This window comes from Monodon monoceros, unplaced genomic scaffold (assembly GCF_005190385.1).
Source record: "Monodon monoceros isolate NGI ecotype Baffin Bay Population unplaced genomic scaffold, NGI_Narwhal_1 Super_Scaffold_10, whole genome shotgun sequence".
Taxonomy (NCBI): Eukaryota; Metazoa; Chordata; class Mammalia; order Artiodactyla; family Monodontidae; genus Monodon; species Monodon monoceros.
The window spans coordinates 19,076,448-19,095,135 of record NW_021703766.1 but is presented as its reverse complement, the minus strand read 5'-3'; the positions used below and the strand labels follow the sequence as shown (position 1 = coordinate 19,095,135).

General features: G+C 54.6%; 2 protein-coding genes across 5 annotated transcripts; one reads left to right on the top strand and one right to left on the bottom strand.

Moving 5' to 3' along the window:
- Positions 1-1,289: 1,289 nt before the first annotated feature.
- On the bottom strand, positions 1,290-7,022 carry LOC114902888 (uncharacterized F-box/LRR-repeat protein C02F5.7-like). Its single transcript, XM_029235603.1, is given in 6 exon segments — positions 1,290-2,372; positions 2,374-2,448; positions 3,615-3,698; positions 3,700-4,527; positions 4,529-4,609; positions 6,999-7,022. Coding segments are annotated over 6 exon segments (1,539 nt in total). The 3' UTR covers positions 1,290-1,925.
- TMEM208 (transmembrane protein 208) lies at positions 3,877-18,666 on the top strand. 4 transcript variants are annotated; one of them, XM_029239846.1, is made up of 7 exons: positions 3,877-3,892; positions 5,927-6,115; positions 16,467-16,562; positions 17,310-17,369; positions 17,451-17,587; positions 18,116-18,200; positions 18,300-18,666. In XM_029239846.1, exons 5-7 carry the CDS (start codon positions 17,451-17,453, stop codon positions 18,435-18,437), a joined length of 360 nt encoding a protein of 119 aa, XP_029095679.1. In that variant the 5' UTR covers positions 3,877-3,892; positions 5,927-6,115; positions 16,467-16,562; positions 17,310-17,369; the 3' UTR covers positions 18,438-18,666. The 4 variants fall into 4 exon arrangements, with proteins under 4 accessions (XP_029095679.1, XP_029095678.1, XP_029095677.1 ...); XM_029239845.1 differs by lacking the exon at positions 3,877-3,892 and having other exon boundaries at positions 4,517-6,115; XM_029239843.1 differs by lacking the exons at positions 3,877-3,892; positions 5,927-6,115 and adding an exon at positions 15,732-15,836 and having other exon boundaries at positions 18,300-18,587.
- Positions 18,667-18,688: the final 22 nt, after the last annotated feature.

Sequence of the window (18,688 nt, the reverse complement as noted above, 5' to 3'; positions counted from 1 at the left end):
TTCTCAAACAGGAAGCCAATCTGGTTACACACTCACACACACACTGTCTCCCCTGTATTCTTCGGTGTCTCCCTATTGACCGTGGATAATGGTCACGGTACCATGATTGAACAGAATTGAGATGGGTTGCAGACGCGTTGTGGTTTAGCCCTTTCAACAGAGTGCTTGTGGCTTACAGAGTCACAAGCATGTGGACCAAGGATGCTCGGTCCAAGCTGGCATCCTCCCTGCCTGCCATGGGACTGGGACTACCCCTACACCCGGCGCCAGCTCTGGCCTGCCCATGTGCACCTCCCTGGTCCCTTCTGCCTAATTGTCTCCTTCCCTCCCTCCTCTTTTTTCACTGACTTGAGTCTTTCCTTGACCTCCCAGGCTAAGCTTATAGCTTCTGTCTCTGTTTAGGAGGTTGGACTAGACCTCTAATGACCCTTCCTACCCAGAGATGCTATCCTCTTCAGTGTCTTTAGTGTGTGTGTGGGTGTGTGTGCTGAAAACAGCCTCACTGACTCAGGCAGCCTTAATCACTGCTCCTGGGATCTGGCTGGGATGAGGGTACACAGACATGCCTTTGCTGCAGGACATGTCCTGGGGCTTGTGCTGGGGAGAGGCCTCTGGAGTCTCCCACCCTGTGGGGAAGAAGCTAGGACCTGCTGGGGGCACCTGTAGGGCTTTGGGCCAGGTGTGAGGAAGAAACTGTCCCTCTGGTGTTTCCTACACATTGTCCCCGGGCTGGGCTGCTTCATCTGAGATGGGGAGGGAAGGGGCCCTTTGGTCTGAGAACTTCGGACAAGGAGATGAGATCTGGAATTTTTAATCTTGTGTATACAACAAAGACTGTGGCTTGGCTGCTAAAGCTCAGTGCTGGTAGGGGGCTGGGAGAGCTGTGGGGAACAGTACAGGCCTTAGTGTGAGAAGGGGCAGGGCCAGAGGCACAGGGTCTGTTCCTCCCAGCACCAGACCCAGCCCACCTGTGGGCCTGGCCTCTGGACCCAGGCCTGGACAGGAGAGCAGGAGCTGGCATTTCCAGGGGCCTGTGGCAGCGACATGTAGCTGGAAAAGGTTCCTGCTGGGCCGTGGGGCAGACGGGGGCAGGAAGCCCCTTGGGCTGCCCTGATATAGTCCCACCCTTAGTCCTAGAAAAGGGGTTTTTAGCTTGGGGAAGGGGCTCTGGGGCATGTAGCAGAGGGAGGTGGGAGGCACTGGGTCAAACTCTTGGTCAAGAGGCCAGGCCTGGAGCCTCTGGAGGTGACAGAGGCTGAGCCACAGGGCTGGTTACTGACCTGGCCTCAGAGTGTTAGGGTCAGGTCAGCCCCTCCCACGAAGCGGGACTGGACGCAGGTCACCTCAGGCAGTTGGGCTTGGAAGCGCCTGACGGAAGCCATGCTGATGCCAGGACACATGGCCACATCTGCCATCCGGAGCTGCTTGCACGCCTGCCCAGTGGAACCCAGCGTTCCGCAGGGAGGCCACTGGGCGAGCGCTTGACCCGGCACGGGGCCCCAGCCCAGCCCCTACACTGTGTAGCACCGGACACACTCACTGCTCCGAGCGCTGACTGCACCTGGACAGGTTGAGGTGCTGCAGCCTTGGCCGGGAGCCGGCTGCCTGGACCCAGCCCTCGTCGCTGAGGTGGCTGCAGTGACTCAGCACCAAGCGCTCCACGCTGGGGCAGCCTCTGGCCGCAGCCAGCAAGCCCTTGTCTGTGAGTGCTGGCAACAGGCTCAGTGACAGCCGCCTCAGCTGGGGGACCTGGAGCATCTGTGAGGATGGCGGGGGGCGGGTGGTGTGGCGCTGGAGCCCTTCCAGCTTCCCCTACCCCCAGCCAGAGGAATGGCTACGGGCAGCAGAAGCCAATGAGAAATGACTTTTTCCAGGCAAAAAGTGGGTTGGCCCCGACCGCTGGCTTCAGCCGCAGGGCCCTCAGCCTATCCACATCCCCAGCCCCACACCTTGGTCAAACTGGCATCAGTCAGCTTGCTGCAGGCTGTGAGGTCCAAGTCCCGTAGGGCCTGCAGCGTGAGTAGGGCGGGCCCTGTGGCCGGGGAGAAGGGTCCTTTTGCAGCTGGAGGCCCGATGCCCGCCTCTCGGGGTGGCTGTGAGAGGAAACCCTTGCTTCCCAGATTCCTCCTGAGTTTGGCCTTCAGCTGTTCCCAGAGACAGGCGCAGGAGGGGCAGGAGGGCAGCTGAGCCCAGGGACTGCCCCGCCCGCCATGACCTCGAGGGTCCCACGCCTGCGGCCCCTGCAGAGTCTCCTCACTTGGTTGCCCCAAGCCCAGAAGCCCCTGGTCACGGAGCTCCTTGCACCACGCCAGGCGCGGGACTGACAGGTGGGTGAGGTAGGTGCAGATGGCCTGCACGGTCCGGTTGGTGAGGGGCCACGCAGGAGGATAAGTCTAGCACCCTGAGGCTTGGGCCCAGCGCTAGCATCAGGGAGAGCACTGAGGCGTCCTAGGAGGGAAGTGGAAGAGGGAGAGGGCAATGGAGTGGTGGCTTGTGCCTGTGTCACCGGGCTTGGCGGGGGTCACTAGGAAGGTTCTGCCCAAGGTTCCAGCCCCACAGGCAACAGGAAGCTGCCACAGGGTCCACGGAAGGAAGCAACAATATTCCTGTGCTGGTGAGTGTGAGTGGACCTGGTGGGCTGCAGTGGTGGGACACCAGGAGAAAAGCAAATGCCTAGGTTGGCTGGGGCAGGAAGGATGCAGGTGAAAGTTTCTAAGGTGTTCACCCTGCCTGTGCTCCCAGAACCAGTGGTGGACATCTGATTCTCAATGAGCCAGTCAAATATGCTCCCTCTAGGACTGTGAGGTCACAGAGCGGGTAGGGCTGCCACCACCAGGAGCAGGAACTAAGGGCAGAACAGAGGAAGCAGCTTTGTAGAGGGATGCAGAGACACGGGAAGGCGGGGCCCCAGAGAGAGCAGCTGAGAGATGCACAGTGGTGAAGCCATGAGGATGGAGTAGGGCAGGGGAAGAGGGGCACTTGGAGGAAAAGGCTGAGATGCTTTTCAGGCGGGCAATGCTCTGGGCACAGTGCTAGATTGAAGTAATAATTTGCTAAACAGGAAGAGACTGACACTGCAGGAAGACAGGGACGCCACCCAGAGGGACAGGGCTGAGCCCTATTGAAGGAACTGGCTTCAGTCAAGAAATGACCCTTCTGCTCCCACGTCACGTTACCTCCCTTGGGCCCTGCCTGAACCATGACTGCTGTGTAACCTTGGTACCCCTTCCCCGCAGGGCTCAGTTCTGTCACCCCTTTCATCAGCCTTCCTGGCCCCCAGAACACCCACCCTCACTCCCCTCCCCAGACTGCAGTGGTCACCAATCACTTGGCTCGTGAGGTATGTGCCACCTTGTGGGCTGGGCCCCCTGGTCTCCTGGACCTCCCTCTACCTGGACCCACTGTGGGGCTGCGGGGAGGAGTGCTGGCAGCAGACCTCTCTGTCTAGGCTCCTTTCCTCTTCCCGACTGTGTCCCCAGTTCAGCTCTAACTACTCCTTGGACACAAACACTGGGCGCCTCCCTGGCGCCACGCTCCCAGTTCCCCCAATCCCTGGTCCTGGTGAGGAAGGAAGGAAGGAAGGAAGGAAGGAAGGAAGGGGATGGGACGCTCACCTTGAGTGAGGAGCAGTAGGCCAGGCTGAGGGAGGCCAGTGGGTGTGGAGCTCCGCACACCAAGCCCAGGGCCTGGGCCGATTCCCCGCCCTCTCACCAAGCAGCACTCGGCCATGTCGAGGCTCTGCAGCTCCCGCAGGCCCCCTAGGGCTGAGCACCTCGCATCCGTCAGCCGCTGCAGCTTCCTCAGGCTCAGGTGCCACAGGCGCCGCAGGCCCCGGCTCACAGCCAAGAGTGCCCCGTCAGCCAGTTCTGAGCAGCCGCTGAGGTCCAGGAAGGTAAGGCCTGGTTGCTGGTGGCAAAGGGTGGCCACAGCCTCTGTGGAGAGGTCCCGGCAGCTGTGCAGGCTCAGCTCCTGCAGTTGCAGCCCGGCCACCTGGCCCAGGGCCTGCAGGGCCTCGGGTGGCAAGCCAGTGCCACTCAGGCCCAGGGCGTGCAGCCTACCAGCCTGCTCCTTCACGAATTGCAGCAGGTTGCGGAAGGAGAGTTGGGAAGGGGAGGAATCCTGGGGGCCGATGGAGCCCTGGGCTGGGCCTGGCTCGAAGGTGAGGTGGCAGCAGGCCAAGGAGAGGCGCTCCAGGCTGAGGACACGACTGCTGAGCCGGTTGAAGCTGAGATCGGTCAGGTCCCGCAGGCTAGCCAGACTGAGCTCACGGAGGCCGCTCAGTGCCTGCTGGACCCGCTGTGCTGTCTTGGGCTGAGCTAGCAGCATGCCTGACGTGAAAAGGCTGTTGCAGCCACTGAGGTCAAGGAAACGCAGGGCCGGGCAGCCCAGGATCAGGGCCACGAAGGAGGCCTCTGTGGGGCTGCCCCCACCAAGGCACAAGCTCTGCAAGTGCAGGCCCAGGTGGTAGGCAACAGACTGCAGCACCTGGTGTGAAGCCGGCGAGCCATCCAGGTTGGTCAGGCTGATGGCAGCAGACGCCCCTGAGACGCAGGCTCTTGACGGTCGGAAGGGAGGCAGAGGACACGGGGATGTTGTACCTTACGTTGGCCTATGGGACAGCAGCGGGCCCGGGGTTAACACACTCTGGTCTCAAGAGTGTGCTGGCCATCGGGTCTGGGGGCAATTCGCTGGCCAGAATTTGAGGGCAGGTCAGGGAAGGGGTTTTCTACAATGGGGACCCACTGTGGTGTGTGGTGTCATGTGTGCTTGAGGGGGTGCTGTTGGGAAGTGGAAGCTGGGAGGATGGGTCCCACTGGGGGTCCAAGGGGATGACTACGAGGGGAGGACAGGAAGGTTAGTGACGGACAGGACTGAATGCCTATGGAGGGCCTGGGCCAGAGTGGGGACTTAGCATGCTGAGTACAGGAGGGCTGGGGGGGACCTGGAGGAGAGCCAGAGAAGCCCCCCGGCAGCAGGAGGACAAAGTATGCTGGACCCCAACTTTTGGGACTTTCAGAAGGTGGCCCTGAGACCCATGGACTCGGCTTCAAATCCAGGGCCTCAGCTTGGCCTTAGCTAAGCAGTCAGCTTCCCCCACTTTCGCGAGAGCATATAAATAGCCCTCGGAACAGCTGAGGGCGGGAAGAAGGTACGCAGGTGTTGCTCAGCACAATCCGCCGTGGCCCAGATGCCAGAGATCTGGGACAGGCAGTGAGGCCGAGGTCCCCTGGTGGCCACACACATTTAGTGTCTCAGCCACATGAATGTTTGCAAAAATGGGTTTTGTGTGTGAGTGAAAACGTGCTCACGCACTGAGTGTGGTGTGCGCATGCGTGGGGGCGTGGGCGCGCTCACAAGTGTAGGCCCTTCAGGCTCGAGACTTCATGACGTGCTTGTGAGCCCTGGGGCTCATCTTTAGAGGGTCTGTCTTATCTGTCCAGGTAAGGAGGGAGAAGCCTCCCGTTTCTGTGGGCAGGAGTTCATAGGATGAATTTCAGAGGCAGGGAGGAAGCTGAGTTGGCCCTGCCGTAGAGGAACAGGGGAGCGAGCGCGGGGAGCACACAGTCGGAGTTGGGTGGGGCCGGGAGGCAAGCTCAGGGCTAAGTTGTTGTGGGAAAAAGCTGGCTTGTTTACCAGTTTGGGGAGCCCCCAGTGAGGGAGATGTTTTTGTGGAACCTTCCCTGACCTTGTGCCAGAAGGAGCCAAAGGACAGTAGCTACAGGAATGTGTGGAACTGGTCTGTGGGGGGAGGGAGAAGAGGACTTGGCTTCTAAAATCCTAGCCCCATTTCTCTACCCCTGACCAATGCCCAGGTTGCAGGCAAGTGGTACTCAAAGGCTCTTGTTTTCACAAGCAAGCTCCCCAAAAAACCTGTCCTGTGAGTAACGGCAAGAACAAGCTGACATTCCCTGCTTGTTCTCCACAGAACATCATCAAAAGGGAACCAGAAAGGTAGAAATGACGCCTAATACGCACTCCCCGCAAGATACTTATCAACAGGATTCTCCCAGGAAGACGTGTGGAACTCATTCCCAGGTGTGGAGAATCAGCCTGGCTTCTGCCCCAGAGAGAAGCAGCTGACTATGGCTGTCCTCACGGGAAGGAGGAGCGTACGGTAAGAGGGAGACCAGCGCCGGGCGAATTTCACGGGAATCAGGGTGTCAAACCAGGTTCCCATTTCAGACCCTGTGGTCAGTATGGATGAGATGAGCTCTCCCCACAGATTCCCCGCGTGGACGCTGGGAGACAGTGGGGTAGTGGGGACTCCCGAGGACCTGGGTCCCTCTCTCAGATTTAAGGAGAGCTGGGGAAGATCTCAGTGTGTGAGGTTCGGGAGGGTACCGAAAAGATCAGGGAGAAAAGGTTCTAGAAAGGAAAGGTAAAGCGTGCCTCCAGCCCTTTCAAAGCCCTGCAGTGACGACAGATGAGCCAATCTGATGATGAGTAGAATGAACTCTGGCTGGGGGAGTGCAGAGCGGTGCTGGTTGCCAGGCAGCACCTGCCCCCAATAGTCACATGCCACCCCCGCAGGCCCCAGCTCCAGCAGCCTCCAGTCTTCCTTCTTTCCCTGTCTTCCTGAGTCCTGGCTGCCAGGAAAGTTCTTCCCTCTCCCAACTGCCTTCCTGTGAACAAGGTAGATGAACAGCCCAGCGTCCAAGTACAGGGCTGGCAGGTGGCAGCAAAAGCTACCCAATAATGGGGCAGGGCCTGGCCTAAAGGACTTCCAGCTATGGGGCCAGGGTGAGATTTTAGACTGCCTCCTTGCTCCCCACTGTTTTTCTTGGTGGGGAGGAGGAAGCCTGTAAGCCATCACCGAGGTGGTCTACCTGGGACTCAAATACAGGAGCCCAGGAGCAGCCTGTTAGGGATATTTATCATCTGTGGGGGCAGAGCAGCAGGCTTCTGGGTTCTGGTCCTTGGCCCCAGTGTAGGAAAGTCCCCCTTCCCAGGCCCTAGGAAGATGCTTCTAAAGGCCTAAGGGAGGACTACACAGGTACCTGCTCCAGCTTCAGCCGCCCCATCACAGAGGGGCCGACTAGCCCCCTGGGCTCCTCCCTTCCCAATGCCGGCATCTTAAGAGTAAATGCGAAATCATTTGGAAAATGCCCTAAACTTGCTAAAAGCAATACATGTCCCTTGACTGTGAGAGGCCAGGACTCTGTCGTAACTACTGAAGTCCTGAGCTGAGATGGCAGGCCTGTGTGCAGACTTGAAAAGCCATCTGACGGAGACGTGGCCCTCCTGTCTGCTGGCACAGGAATCCATAGTTAACACGCCTGTTTTCCAGAAGCCCTTTGAGAAAATATATGCCCTGGTGCCCAGAGGCTTTGGTCTCCAGAGAGGAGTCAGACCTTGGGGGTCATTTCCAGAGGCGTTATAGACGCCTTGGGCAAGAGAAGGCCGCAGGGGGTGGGAGCCGTCCTGAGTTCTTCAGTGACCAGCCCAGTGGCAGGCAAATAGCACCCCCGCCCTGGTACGGACAGAGCCTGGGTGTATTGTTGGGGTGCTGCCTTTGTCTACCTTCTTATTTGAGAAAAAATGGAATTAAGTGGGGGCAGGTCAGGGAGAATAAGAAGTCACGAAGTCTAGTATCCTAGCCTGGCCTGGAGCCATATAGGCCCCAGCTTGGCCTTGGTCAGCCAGAATCTTCTGTAGCACCTACTAGCTGGGGCTCCACCTCCTTATCAAGCTGCTGAGCCCTGGGAGATGGTTCCTGCCAACAGGGTTCCGCAGATTGGTCTCTGGGACGTGGTGCCGGCAGGGCCCTAGATGCTCAGGTATCTGTGGCCTGGCTTCCCAGCACTCCCAGCCCTGGGGGTGGAGTGGGGGACTGAGTTTTGCAGAGGCACCAAACGGGTCTTTGTCAATGTTCTATCTGGAGTTCAGAGTTAGCTGGAGAAGCCCCAGTGCTAAAATGGTAGACTCTACGATCCCAAACTCTGACCCTGGTCTCCTCCTTTTCCTCCCTCCCTTACTCCTATACCAATCTCACCTTTATCCCCGGGGCCTGACTGCCCACTTGGCTTCTTCTGTGCTCTCCTTCTTTGCTGGACTCCAAGAGGCCTCCCCTGGATTACCTCTCCTCAGGGTCCTTGTGGCCCTGCCTGTCATGCTGCTGTCTGTGCCCATTCTCCTTGCCCCCTGCCTGGCCAGGGATGATGAGACCGCTGCCTCCTCTGGGTGTATGCTGGGGATACAGAATGCTGCCCGAGGAAGCCGTGGCCTCCCCTCGTGCCTGCACTGTCAGCACTGGCCTGCCCACCCCCACCTCCTCACTGCCTCCCCCTCTCTTCTCACTCCCCTCAGACTTCTCTCCAAGCCCACTATCTTCTCCAGCCCCTGACGCTACTGTAGCTCCCTCCCCTCACTCCAGCCTTCTTACAGATGACCTGACCATTTCAAAAAGAAACCAAAGCCCCTTAGGTGGGAAGGCCCTCCCTTTTCCCTGTTCACATCCACCAGCCCACCCCTGGCAGGACCCATCCTAACCTCCTTCCCTCTCCTGCTCTCTGGTTCAGGGTGACCCCCTTCTCCCGGCCTACTGAGCCTGTCCCCCACCCTCTCCTCTGAGAACCCTGCCTTTCCACTGCTCGTTCCCCAGAGTCCACAAACACCCCGGAGTCTTAGCAAAGGCCTCCCTTGATCCTGCATCCCCTCTTCTCACCTTTCACCCCCTCCCCTCCACTGTCAAGCTGCTTGGAAGCACATGGGCGCCCACACCCACTGTGGCCACCTCTTTACCATGGCTTTGCCCACTTACCCCTCCACCACTGCCCCCACAGAATCACTCATTCCCAGCAACAGCTCCTCTCTGGCAAGGTCACCAGCATCTGGGGGCTCCCCTGAAGACTTCCCACAAGTGTCCTCTCTGCCATGCCATGCTGCCTGCTATGGATGGCCAGTCTTCCCTGATGCTCTCTCCCACTGGGGGTTCCGAGACTCTGCCCTCTTGGCTCTCCTACCTTCTAGCCTGCTTTCCATTCAGGGTCACCAAAGAAGAGAAGGACCCAGTCCGTAGACCAGTGGGTTATCCATGGGTTGTTCCATTCTAACGCGCGCGCGCACACACACACACACACACACACACACACACACACACCACACACACCACACACACACACACACACACACACACACAGTTTCCCTCCACGTGTACCCAGCAGACTTCATCCCATTCCAACTACTTTGTTTTCCACACCTTCTTCCTGAGCACCAGATACTGGGAGCCATGATCTGATGGACCTCTCTCCGGATTCAAGGATGCAGTATGCCCAAATCTGAGTTTACTGTCCTATTGCTGGTCTCTGGCCCTTCTCCTAAACTCTCAGTGCCCTCTACCACATCACCTAAGTCAGAAATCTGGGAGTCATCCTAGACCGCTCCCTCACATCCACAATGATGGAAGTCCTTTCCATTCCATCTCTTTGATACATTGTAATATGTCCCTCTGCTCCCCCCTCATTGCTCTGCCTTAGTTCAGGTATCCTTATTGTCTGTCAGAAATATATTAAGCAGTTTCCTCCTGATCAGGGTCCGGGCCTCCAGTCTCCCTGGCTCCAGTCTATCCTTGCTATTGTCACCAGGGTGATCCTTACAAAAGGCAATTGACGACACCCTTCAGGCCCTTTGATGGTTCGCCACTGCACAGCATGGAGACTGAGCTTCCTGACTGGCACTCAAGCCCTTCTATTGTCTCATGCTCCCCTGGCTGGGTTCAGCTGTTTTCTGTTTATTTTTGGCAGGGGTGGGTGGGGTGGGTGGGTCTGACCCCTCACCTACTCCTACTTGTCTATTTAGCAAGCATTTATTCCTCTCTGGAGATTTAGCCCAAGCATCCCCTTCTCCATGAAGTCTTTTGTGAATCTTCTCTCTGCATCCTTGGTGTGCCTCATACAACTTTGAGTGCAGCACCCTACCTGCTCCTTTTGGCTTGTGCTGTCTCCCTCTCACTATCAACTCTGGGTGCTGTGTCAGCCCCAACCCTGCACTCCTAGGGCTCAGCAGAGTGCTGGGCACAGAGAGGCAGTATCACCACCTGAGTGAGTGAGGCCCCTCCCTGTGTCTCTGGTAACTTCCCATCTTCCTCCTGCTGTGTGAATATTCCAAACCTCTGCTGAGGCCCTGGCCTCTGCCTCCTACTTACTCCCCTAAGACAACCTGGCCTCCACGGTCACCACACAAAGAACCCACCAGGCTTTAAGGAACTGCCTCAGCAAACAGCTTCACATTGCCACCCCCACCCCTTCACTTCCTCAGGAGAGGTGACATCCTCTCCATCCTACCCAAGACCAAGCCTTGTTTACTGAAGCCTGTCTGGCTGCCACCTCAGGTGGTGGCTGCCATTCCTGACCTCTCTCCTCCCTACACTCACTAGTGACTCCTTCAGCACATAAACACATTAGAGATTTCTCCCAGTTAAAATCCTTTGTTTAGCCCACCTCAACTTCTCTTTACAATTCTATTTATTTTCTTCTTTTCATGGGGAAATTTCTTGCAAGTGAGGTCATCCTCTACATATCCTTTCTTCTCTCATTCACTCTTCAACCTACCCGGCCTTTTTCCCCAGATGCCAAATGTTACTGAAGCCATTGGTGACCACCCTGTATGTCAAACATCACGGACACTATCTGTTCTTTATTTTCTGGACTCTTTGTGGGATTTGACACTGTTACTCATCCACTCAACACTTGAAATGCTCTTCACCTTTGACTTGTGTGTCCTCCTCTCACTGGGATCTCCTCAGCCCCCTCTGTAGGCCCCTCCTCCTCTCCGTGCCTTTGGACTGGTGTCCGCTCGGGGGCATTCTCTGTGGCCTGCTCTTCAGGGCTCCTCGCGCTCTCCCTAGGGGAAGGGACTCAGATCCATGGCTTAAACGCCCACCTGTTCTTTAATGACACCCACATATATATTTATTACCTAGACCCTTCTCTTGAATTCCTCTCTCAGAAACCCAACTGCCAACTGGATCTCACCATTTAGATGTCTTATACTTCAAATTTTCAACAAGTTCAAATCAAATTCCTTTAGACACTAAGCTCAATGACACTGGAGAGAGAACTCAACAACAGACCCTACTTAAACACACACATTTAATATATGACAGAGGAGGCTTCCAACTCATTATACATAAATGGTATTTGGGCTATTTGAAAACTAATCAGTTTAGCTCCTTACCTTAGAGCAGAAATCATAATAAATTACACCAATAAAAAATATAATTAATATAAAAATTCAAACCATAAAACACAAGAAACAATTTTGCTGTGAGCCTAAAACTGATCTAAAAAGTAAATTCTAATTAAAAAGAAAGACACAAAATATAAGTATATATTTATCAGATCTCTGAAGAGAGGCAAAGGATCTCTAAAGCAATGGAAGAAATAAGAAAGAAAAGTTCAGAATCAACAACCTAGATATTTAACCTCATAAACAAACACATATCTACAAATCAAATTAAAAGGCAAATATATTAGGAATGTATTTCAATAAATATGTAAAAGGTTAATCTCTTTAATTATAAAAAGTTCATACAAATGGATAAGAAAAATACTAAGACCCCAATAGTTAAATGGACAAGGAACACAAATACACAAAAGAGGGAAATGTAAATGGTCAGCTCATGAGAAAACTGTTCAACCTCAGTGATAATCAAAGAAGTCAAAATTGAAACAAAGAGCTATCATTGCTGCCCTTCAAACGAGCACAGATGCCTGTATTCAACTCCTAGTGGGCTGTCTCCCTGCACTCCGACTCGCCCTCTCAGTCCACTCTGCACTGCAGATGTCTAAGACACAAATCACCACATGTCACTCCCCTGCCTCACATTTCTTTAAAGGCCCCACGATGATAACCAGGAGAAAGTCCCAGCAATGCCACCTGGCACCTCTCGCTGTCTGACCCCTTTCTAGCCTCATCTCCCACCACTTCTCACACACACACCTAAGTTCCAGTCATAGGGAACCTGTGTGGTCGTTTCCAGACCTATTTCACATTTTGGTGCCTTCACCTGTGCTGATATGAGTTCTGGAAGACCAACCTTCATCCTCATCCTATTCCTTCAGGAAGCCTTCCCTGATGCTGCCAGTCTCCTTCGATGTCCTTCTTCATGTCCCCATGGCACCCTTCATTCCAGTGTCACAGCACCGAGCACACGACATCATGATCACTCACATATTTGTGTTTCTCCTTCACTGGACTAGGAGCTTCTCAGGGGAGTTTTATTCATCTGTAGAGCCCCAGCACTGTACCCAGAGCCAAGCACGTATGAATAAGTATGCAGGAATGAGTGAATGAATGATGCATGAGCAGGGCCAGGAGCAAGCTGAAGTGAGAATGGGCCAGGTGAGGGCGGGTACCTTACCTCCCGAAGGGCATTCTGGGCTGCACAGCACCAAGCCCAACTCACGAGGGAGGCCTCTTTCTGATCTGACAGAGGCAGGAAGCTCAGAATATATGTGAGCATCTGAGGGAAAAAGAATGGGCATTGGGGGCTGTTAGTGCTGGTGGGGGCCTTTGGAACCTTCTCCAGCTGATAGCACAGTAGGTCAGAGGGGACTAGAGCACTGGCTTCTAGTTCATCTTGGATCCTAAGCTTCATGGAGTCTTCACTTCCCCTCTCCAGCCGCCAGGTATCTTTACTGGGAACAAACCTCTCCTGAGCACCACCTGGATGCAGGCTTGCTCTGACTGATAAAAATCAAACTTCCTGCTCAAGTTGGTAAAAAGAACCTGGGCATTGGGACCAGATAAACCTAGTTTAGATCCTTATTCTCTCAAGTGACCTCTCCAAGCCTTATTTTCCTTATCTATAAAAAGACAATTGTAGTGAGATTTAAATGGGTTGTTGTGACAATTAAATAACATGGTGAAGTGTCTGGCATAGGATCTAGAACACAGCAAGTCAGGTGTTCCTTCTCTGATCTTCAGGAAGTTACACTGGGACCGCACTCTTTTCCCATCTTCTTCACTGCCAACTAGGCTACTCAGCTGACTGTTAAGATTCTCAGCAAGAAAGTCTTAACAGCCTGGTAGGCTTAGACTCTCACTCCACCTACGCTCTGTGAGGCTGGGGGTGCGTGGGAGTGGAGGCCCTATTAGGGACTGGGGAAGGGAGTTGCCTGTGAGACCAGGAGTTATCTGATATTAACTATTCTTTTCTTCTGGAATCTTCCCTCCTTGACTTCTGTGACACTGTGTTTTCTAGGGCTCCACTCACCACTCCAACTGCCCTGTTTCTGGATTCTTCTGTGGCTCCCAGGGTTCAGACCTGGGCCTTTCAGTCTGTTACTTTCTAGGATAATAAATTCATTTGCATGGCTTTAACAGTTACCTCTATAGGAATAACCAGCAATTCAATATGGACATATTGTTTTATCATTCATGTGCTAGTTTAGTATTGCCAACTGTCCACAGGATTCTTCATCCAAATGTTTTACCATCACCTTCATCTCAACCTCAGTCCAAAGCAGCCCCTCCTCCCAACTTTCCAGCCCCTGAGCTTCAATGCCAACAGTGCATCTCACCTGATGATCCTGATAATACTGTGTACTCTTCATGCTCTTCTGTCCCTTGCTCTCAGATATAGGTGTAAAGCACAGGCTTTAGGCCAGGCTAACTTAGACTCATTCAAATCCCAGCTCCACAGATTCCTAGCTGTGTGACCTCAGGCAAGGTACTTGAACTCTCTGAGCCTCAGTTTCCACACCTGTAAAATGGGGATATTAAAAATCTAGATCATAGTCTTATGATGGGGATTAAGTTATATATACATAATATAATTTATACATATATACATATATTTAATAGATATAATATGCTTCACATCTAGTAGGTTGTCCATAAATGGTTCCTGGATTGCTGTTACTAACATTTCTGCCTTTGAAAACTTACCACCTTAGTAGCCCAGATCTTCATCACCCCTGCCTTCATTCCTTCCACAATTTCCCACCTGATCTCCCTGCATCCAGGCTCATCCTTGCTAATCATTCCTCACAATGCAACAAGGTTAATTTTCCTAAAACACAGCTTTCAGTCTCAGTGCACTCCTGATGAAAACCTTCAGGGTTTCCCAGTCCCCTCAAGACAAAATCTCTTCTCCTGGGTCAGCATTGCCAGGCCTCCATGCCTGACTGGACCCCTGATTCCAGAGCTTCCATAATCCAGTCTCCTCACTGTCCTACAAACACAGCATGTCTATTTCCTTATCTCCTTTTGCCTATGTGGACCTTTTTCCCAGTCCACTCTGATCTCTTCTTTCCTTCTCTGATCCCTAGTACACAGAAGGTACTCAGTCAATACTTACTGGATTGCATTAAGTAAGGATGGACAGTCTTTCACCTCTATTTTCACCAAAGGTTTGCTCAAGGAAGGGGTGGGAAGATAAAGCAGATCATTACTGAGAGGAGAATGACTGGGGAGAACAGCCTCTGGACCAGGGAGGCTAGGCATGGGCAAGAGAACACCGATGGGGACTGGGACTGATCACGCCCCTATCCCCAAGGGGAGGCAGGAAAACCTGACTGAGCCGAGGTAACATAGTGGCCATCCTGTCTTCTGGGGCTCAGCAGTCAATCCAAGGAGCAAAGGGAGGGCAACAAACCTGTCCTCCCTGAGGGGAGGAAGCATGATTCTTTGAGCTGAGAAGCGGGGAGGCCTTTCTAGAGGGACCAGAAGAAGCAGTGATAAGGGTGGAGTGGCCACCCAACGAACCCCATCCCAAGGAGCTACTAGAGATAAGACTGGTCATCTCTGAGATCTATGGGGATGGAACAGATATCCTCCGGGGCCAAAGGGGAGAAGGATGCCATCGCAGGGGGCTCACTGGGGTTGGAGCAGTCCTGTATTTGCTAAGGGAAAGGAGCACCATTCCAAGGGCTGATGGGGAAAGGGTGGCCTGTCTCCCTTGGCTGAGGGAGGGGGTTGCCAGCTCTCAGGGGAAAAGGGATGAAGAGACCATCCCAAGAGGCCACTGGGGACAAAACTTATCATCTCTCTCTGGATAACAGCGGCAGAGTGGTCTTGCTCCAGGCTAAGAAGAGGGAGCAAACGTCCCATGGGGTGAAGGAAGCAGGGATGGCCATCACTAGGGGCCGAGGGAGCGGGGAGCAGGCCTGTCCCCGGTGAGGGAACTCAGAGACCATGCCCGAAGTTGATGGGAGGGGGCATTCTGTTTTCCACCGCCAGGGGAAGGGGCAGCCGTCTCTCGGGGAGGAGGGAATAGAGCGACCATTCCAAGGGGCCAATGGGGATAAGATCGGTTTAACCTTCGGGGATGATGGGATGGAGCGGACATCTTCCAGAGCTGAGGGGGAGGGGCGGCCATCTCAAGAGATGCAGGGTAGGCAGAGGCCCTGTCCTCGCTGAGGTGACACAGCGGCCATCTCTTGGGGCCGATGGGGAAGGAGAGGATGGTCGCCCAAGGTAAGGGGATAGGGTGGCCCAAAGGCGGGGCCGTTACCCATAGCCAGCAGGTCCTTGGATCTCCCGGGCTGGTTGTTTCCGCCAGACGGGCGGGGCCCAGGCGAGCTGTCTGACAGCCGCTCCCCACAGCCTGGGACCCCGAGGGCGGGGCCTGTCCCGAGCTAGGCCTGAGGGCGGCCTCCTCTCACCTCCGGGGCAGAGATTCAGCCATCGCATCCCTGCCGCCTCCGCCCCCGCGCAAGGCTTTCTGGGAAGTGAAGTCCTGGGAAGGAAGTGGATTTCCCACTTCCGTCCCAGTTGCTTACGATTTGGGTCTGCACCGGAAGTGCCTGTGCAGCAGATGTGGTCCCTACTGAGTGCTGTTTCGGTCGCTCTCCCATCTTTCCCCGGCTGGGTGTTTGCGTCGCACCATGGCGGTAAGGAGGGCGAGTAGGGCGGGGTCCGCAAGGCAAAGCATTCTCGGGGCGGGAGACTGAAAACAGAGGAAGGACATCAAGGGCAGTGGGTCGGCCAGAGGGAGGTGCCATCCGGTGGCTGGACCGTACTAGATTAAGGCGGGGAGTGGAGAGGCGCAGGAACGTACCAGAGCTGGTGCCGGAGAGGGGTGGGCGTCAGTACCAGACAGTGTCAGGACTAGCTGGAGATCTGAGGGGCTTGAGGCGGGGTAGGCGTTAGCCCAGATCTGGTTTACTCTAGCAGAGGCCGGAGAGGGTCGCCATTCAAGCCCCCTCAGGGATCCCCTCTGAAGGGTTTGTCAGCCCAAAACTGAGCCTTATCAGAGGATTCAGGAGATACCAGCCTAGTGTTGGATTGTTCCCAGACCGAGCAGGAGGCGGTCATTGCTGGGTGTGCTGGAAAGATGCTGTCAGCCCTAAGCAGGATGGTTTGGAGGAGGGGTGGACATCCCAAGAATTGTGCTAGCTTTGAGCACCACGGAGACTCGGCTGAGGTGCAGATGAAACTCTGTAGCTAACCGGAATGGTGGGGAGGATAAGGAAGACCCTGGCTGATGAGGGTTCTGACAGCATCTCGTCATCTCTCTTCAGCCCAAGGGCAAAGTGGGCACGAGAGGGAAGAAGCAGATATTTGAGGAGAACAAAGAGACCTTGAAGTTCTACCTGCGAATCATACTGGGGGCCAATGTAAGTGCCTCCCTCCTTGCTTCTGTGCCCACCCAATGTTCCATAGCCCTCAGCTCTGTTTGGTGGGGTGGAGTGGTGGCAGTGTATGACAGCTAAAGCTCCAGAAGAAAACTCCAACTAAAAGTAGATGAGAAAGGACCCTGGCACAAGAAAGTGCTGAATAGTCAAAACAAAAAACCAAAAACGAAATGAGGGTGTGAGTCTCAGATTAACTGGAGAGCCCTTCCCATCCTAAATACAGAGGGGCTTCTTTCCTGGGCTGAAATGTCAGAGGGGAGTCTGGGTATTCAGGAAGCCGACCTCTTCCCCCAACCGTATAAGAAACGACTTGTCTTCTTTCATCACCTGGCCTAATATCTTGGTCAGAGTCGAGGGAGGTCCATGGTTTAGTAAGCTTTTTAGATTTCTTTTTCATTAAAAATTTTATTTATTTATTTATTTATGGCTGCATTGGGTCCTTGTTGCTGTGCATGGGCTTTCTCTAGTTGTGGCAAGTGGGGGCTACTCTTCGTTGCAGCGCGCGGGCTTCTCATCGCGGTGGCTCCTCTTGTGGAGCACGGGCTCTAGGCACGTGGGCTTCAGTAGTTGTGGTGTATGGGCCTAGTTGCTCCGCAGCATGTGGGATCCTCCCAGACCAGGGATCGAACCAGTGTCCCCTGCATTGGCAGGCGGATTCCTAACCACTGTGCCACCAGGGAAGTCCCTAGTAAGCTTTCGATCACAGCCTGATCCTGTGTCTGCTTACAGGCCATTTACTGTCTTGTCACCCTGGTCTTCTTCTACTCATCTGCTTCATTTTGGGCCTGGGTAAGTGTCCTGCATCCTGGGAAGTGGGTAAGCACATAGGGTCAGTGGCTGGCCTTTGATACCCCCATTCTTGTTCGGCAGATGGCCCTGGGCTTTAGTCTGGCAGTATACGGAGCCAGCTACCACTCTATGAGCTCGATGGCAAGGGCAGCCTTCTCTGAGGATGGGGCCCTGATGGATGGTGGAATGGATCTCAACATGGAGCAGGGCATGGCAGAGTGAGTGTCCCCCGCTGTCAGCCCAGGTGAGCGGCGCCAGGGCTGGGGTGCTGGGGCCCAAGACCCACAGCTACCTGTGACTTGAAGAGGGTGGAAGGGAGTTGAACTAGGGCCCATCTATTATTTTTTATTTATTTTTTTTTTTGCGGTACGCGGGTCTCTCACTGTTGTGGCCTCTCCCGTTGCGGAGCACAGGCTCCGGATGCGCAGGCTCAGCGGCCATGGCTCACGGGCCCAGCCGCTCCGCGGCATGTGGGATCTTCCCGGACCTGGGCACGAACCCGTGTCCCCTGCATCGGCAGGCGGACTCTCAACCACTGCGCCACCAGGGAAGCCCCTGTTTTTTTAATTAAAAAAAAAAAAAAATTTTTTTTTTGGCTGTTCTGTGCGGCTTGTGGGATCTTAGGTCCCCGACCAGGGATCGAACCTGGGCCCTCAGCAGTGAAAGCACGGAGGCCTAACCACTGGACCGCCAGGGAATTCTCCGTCCACTGTTTTTGGCCGTTGCAGCCTCCCTTCTATCCACAGGCACCTTAAAGATGTGATCCTACTGACAGCTATTGTGCAGGTGCTCAGCTGCTTCTCCCTCTACATCTGGTCCTTCTGGCTTCTGGTACGTGGGTCGTGGGGCTCCCAACGAGGAGCTGGGGCAGCTACCCCTTCTCTTCTTTCATTTCCTGCACCTGGCTTCAAGCTCCCTTTTCTCTCCTAGGCGCCGGGGAGAGCCCTTTACCTCCTGTGGGTCAATGTACTGGGCCCTTGGTTTACAGCAGACAGTGGCGCCCCAGCACCAGAGCACAACGAGAAACGGCAGCGCCGACAGGAGCGGCGGCAGATGAAGCGGTTATAGCCACTGACGTTGTGGCTACAGGTTTCTGGGCCCCGGGTGGCTCTATCAATCAGGCTACATGGCCTCCATGCCAGGAGCAATGAGGGCCTAGCCCAAGGGCCAAAGGTAGTCTAAGGTATAGGATTGGTGAATAAATGGCTTACAATGTGGATAATGGCTGTGTGGGTGATAGAGATAAGGCAGGAACAGCCAGTCCTTTGGTATTTTCCTTGTGCTACAGGCACAGTGTGGTGGGTACTTTGAAAGAAGAA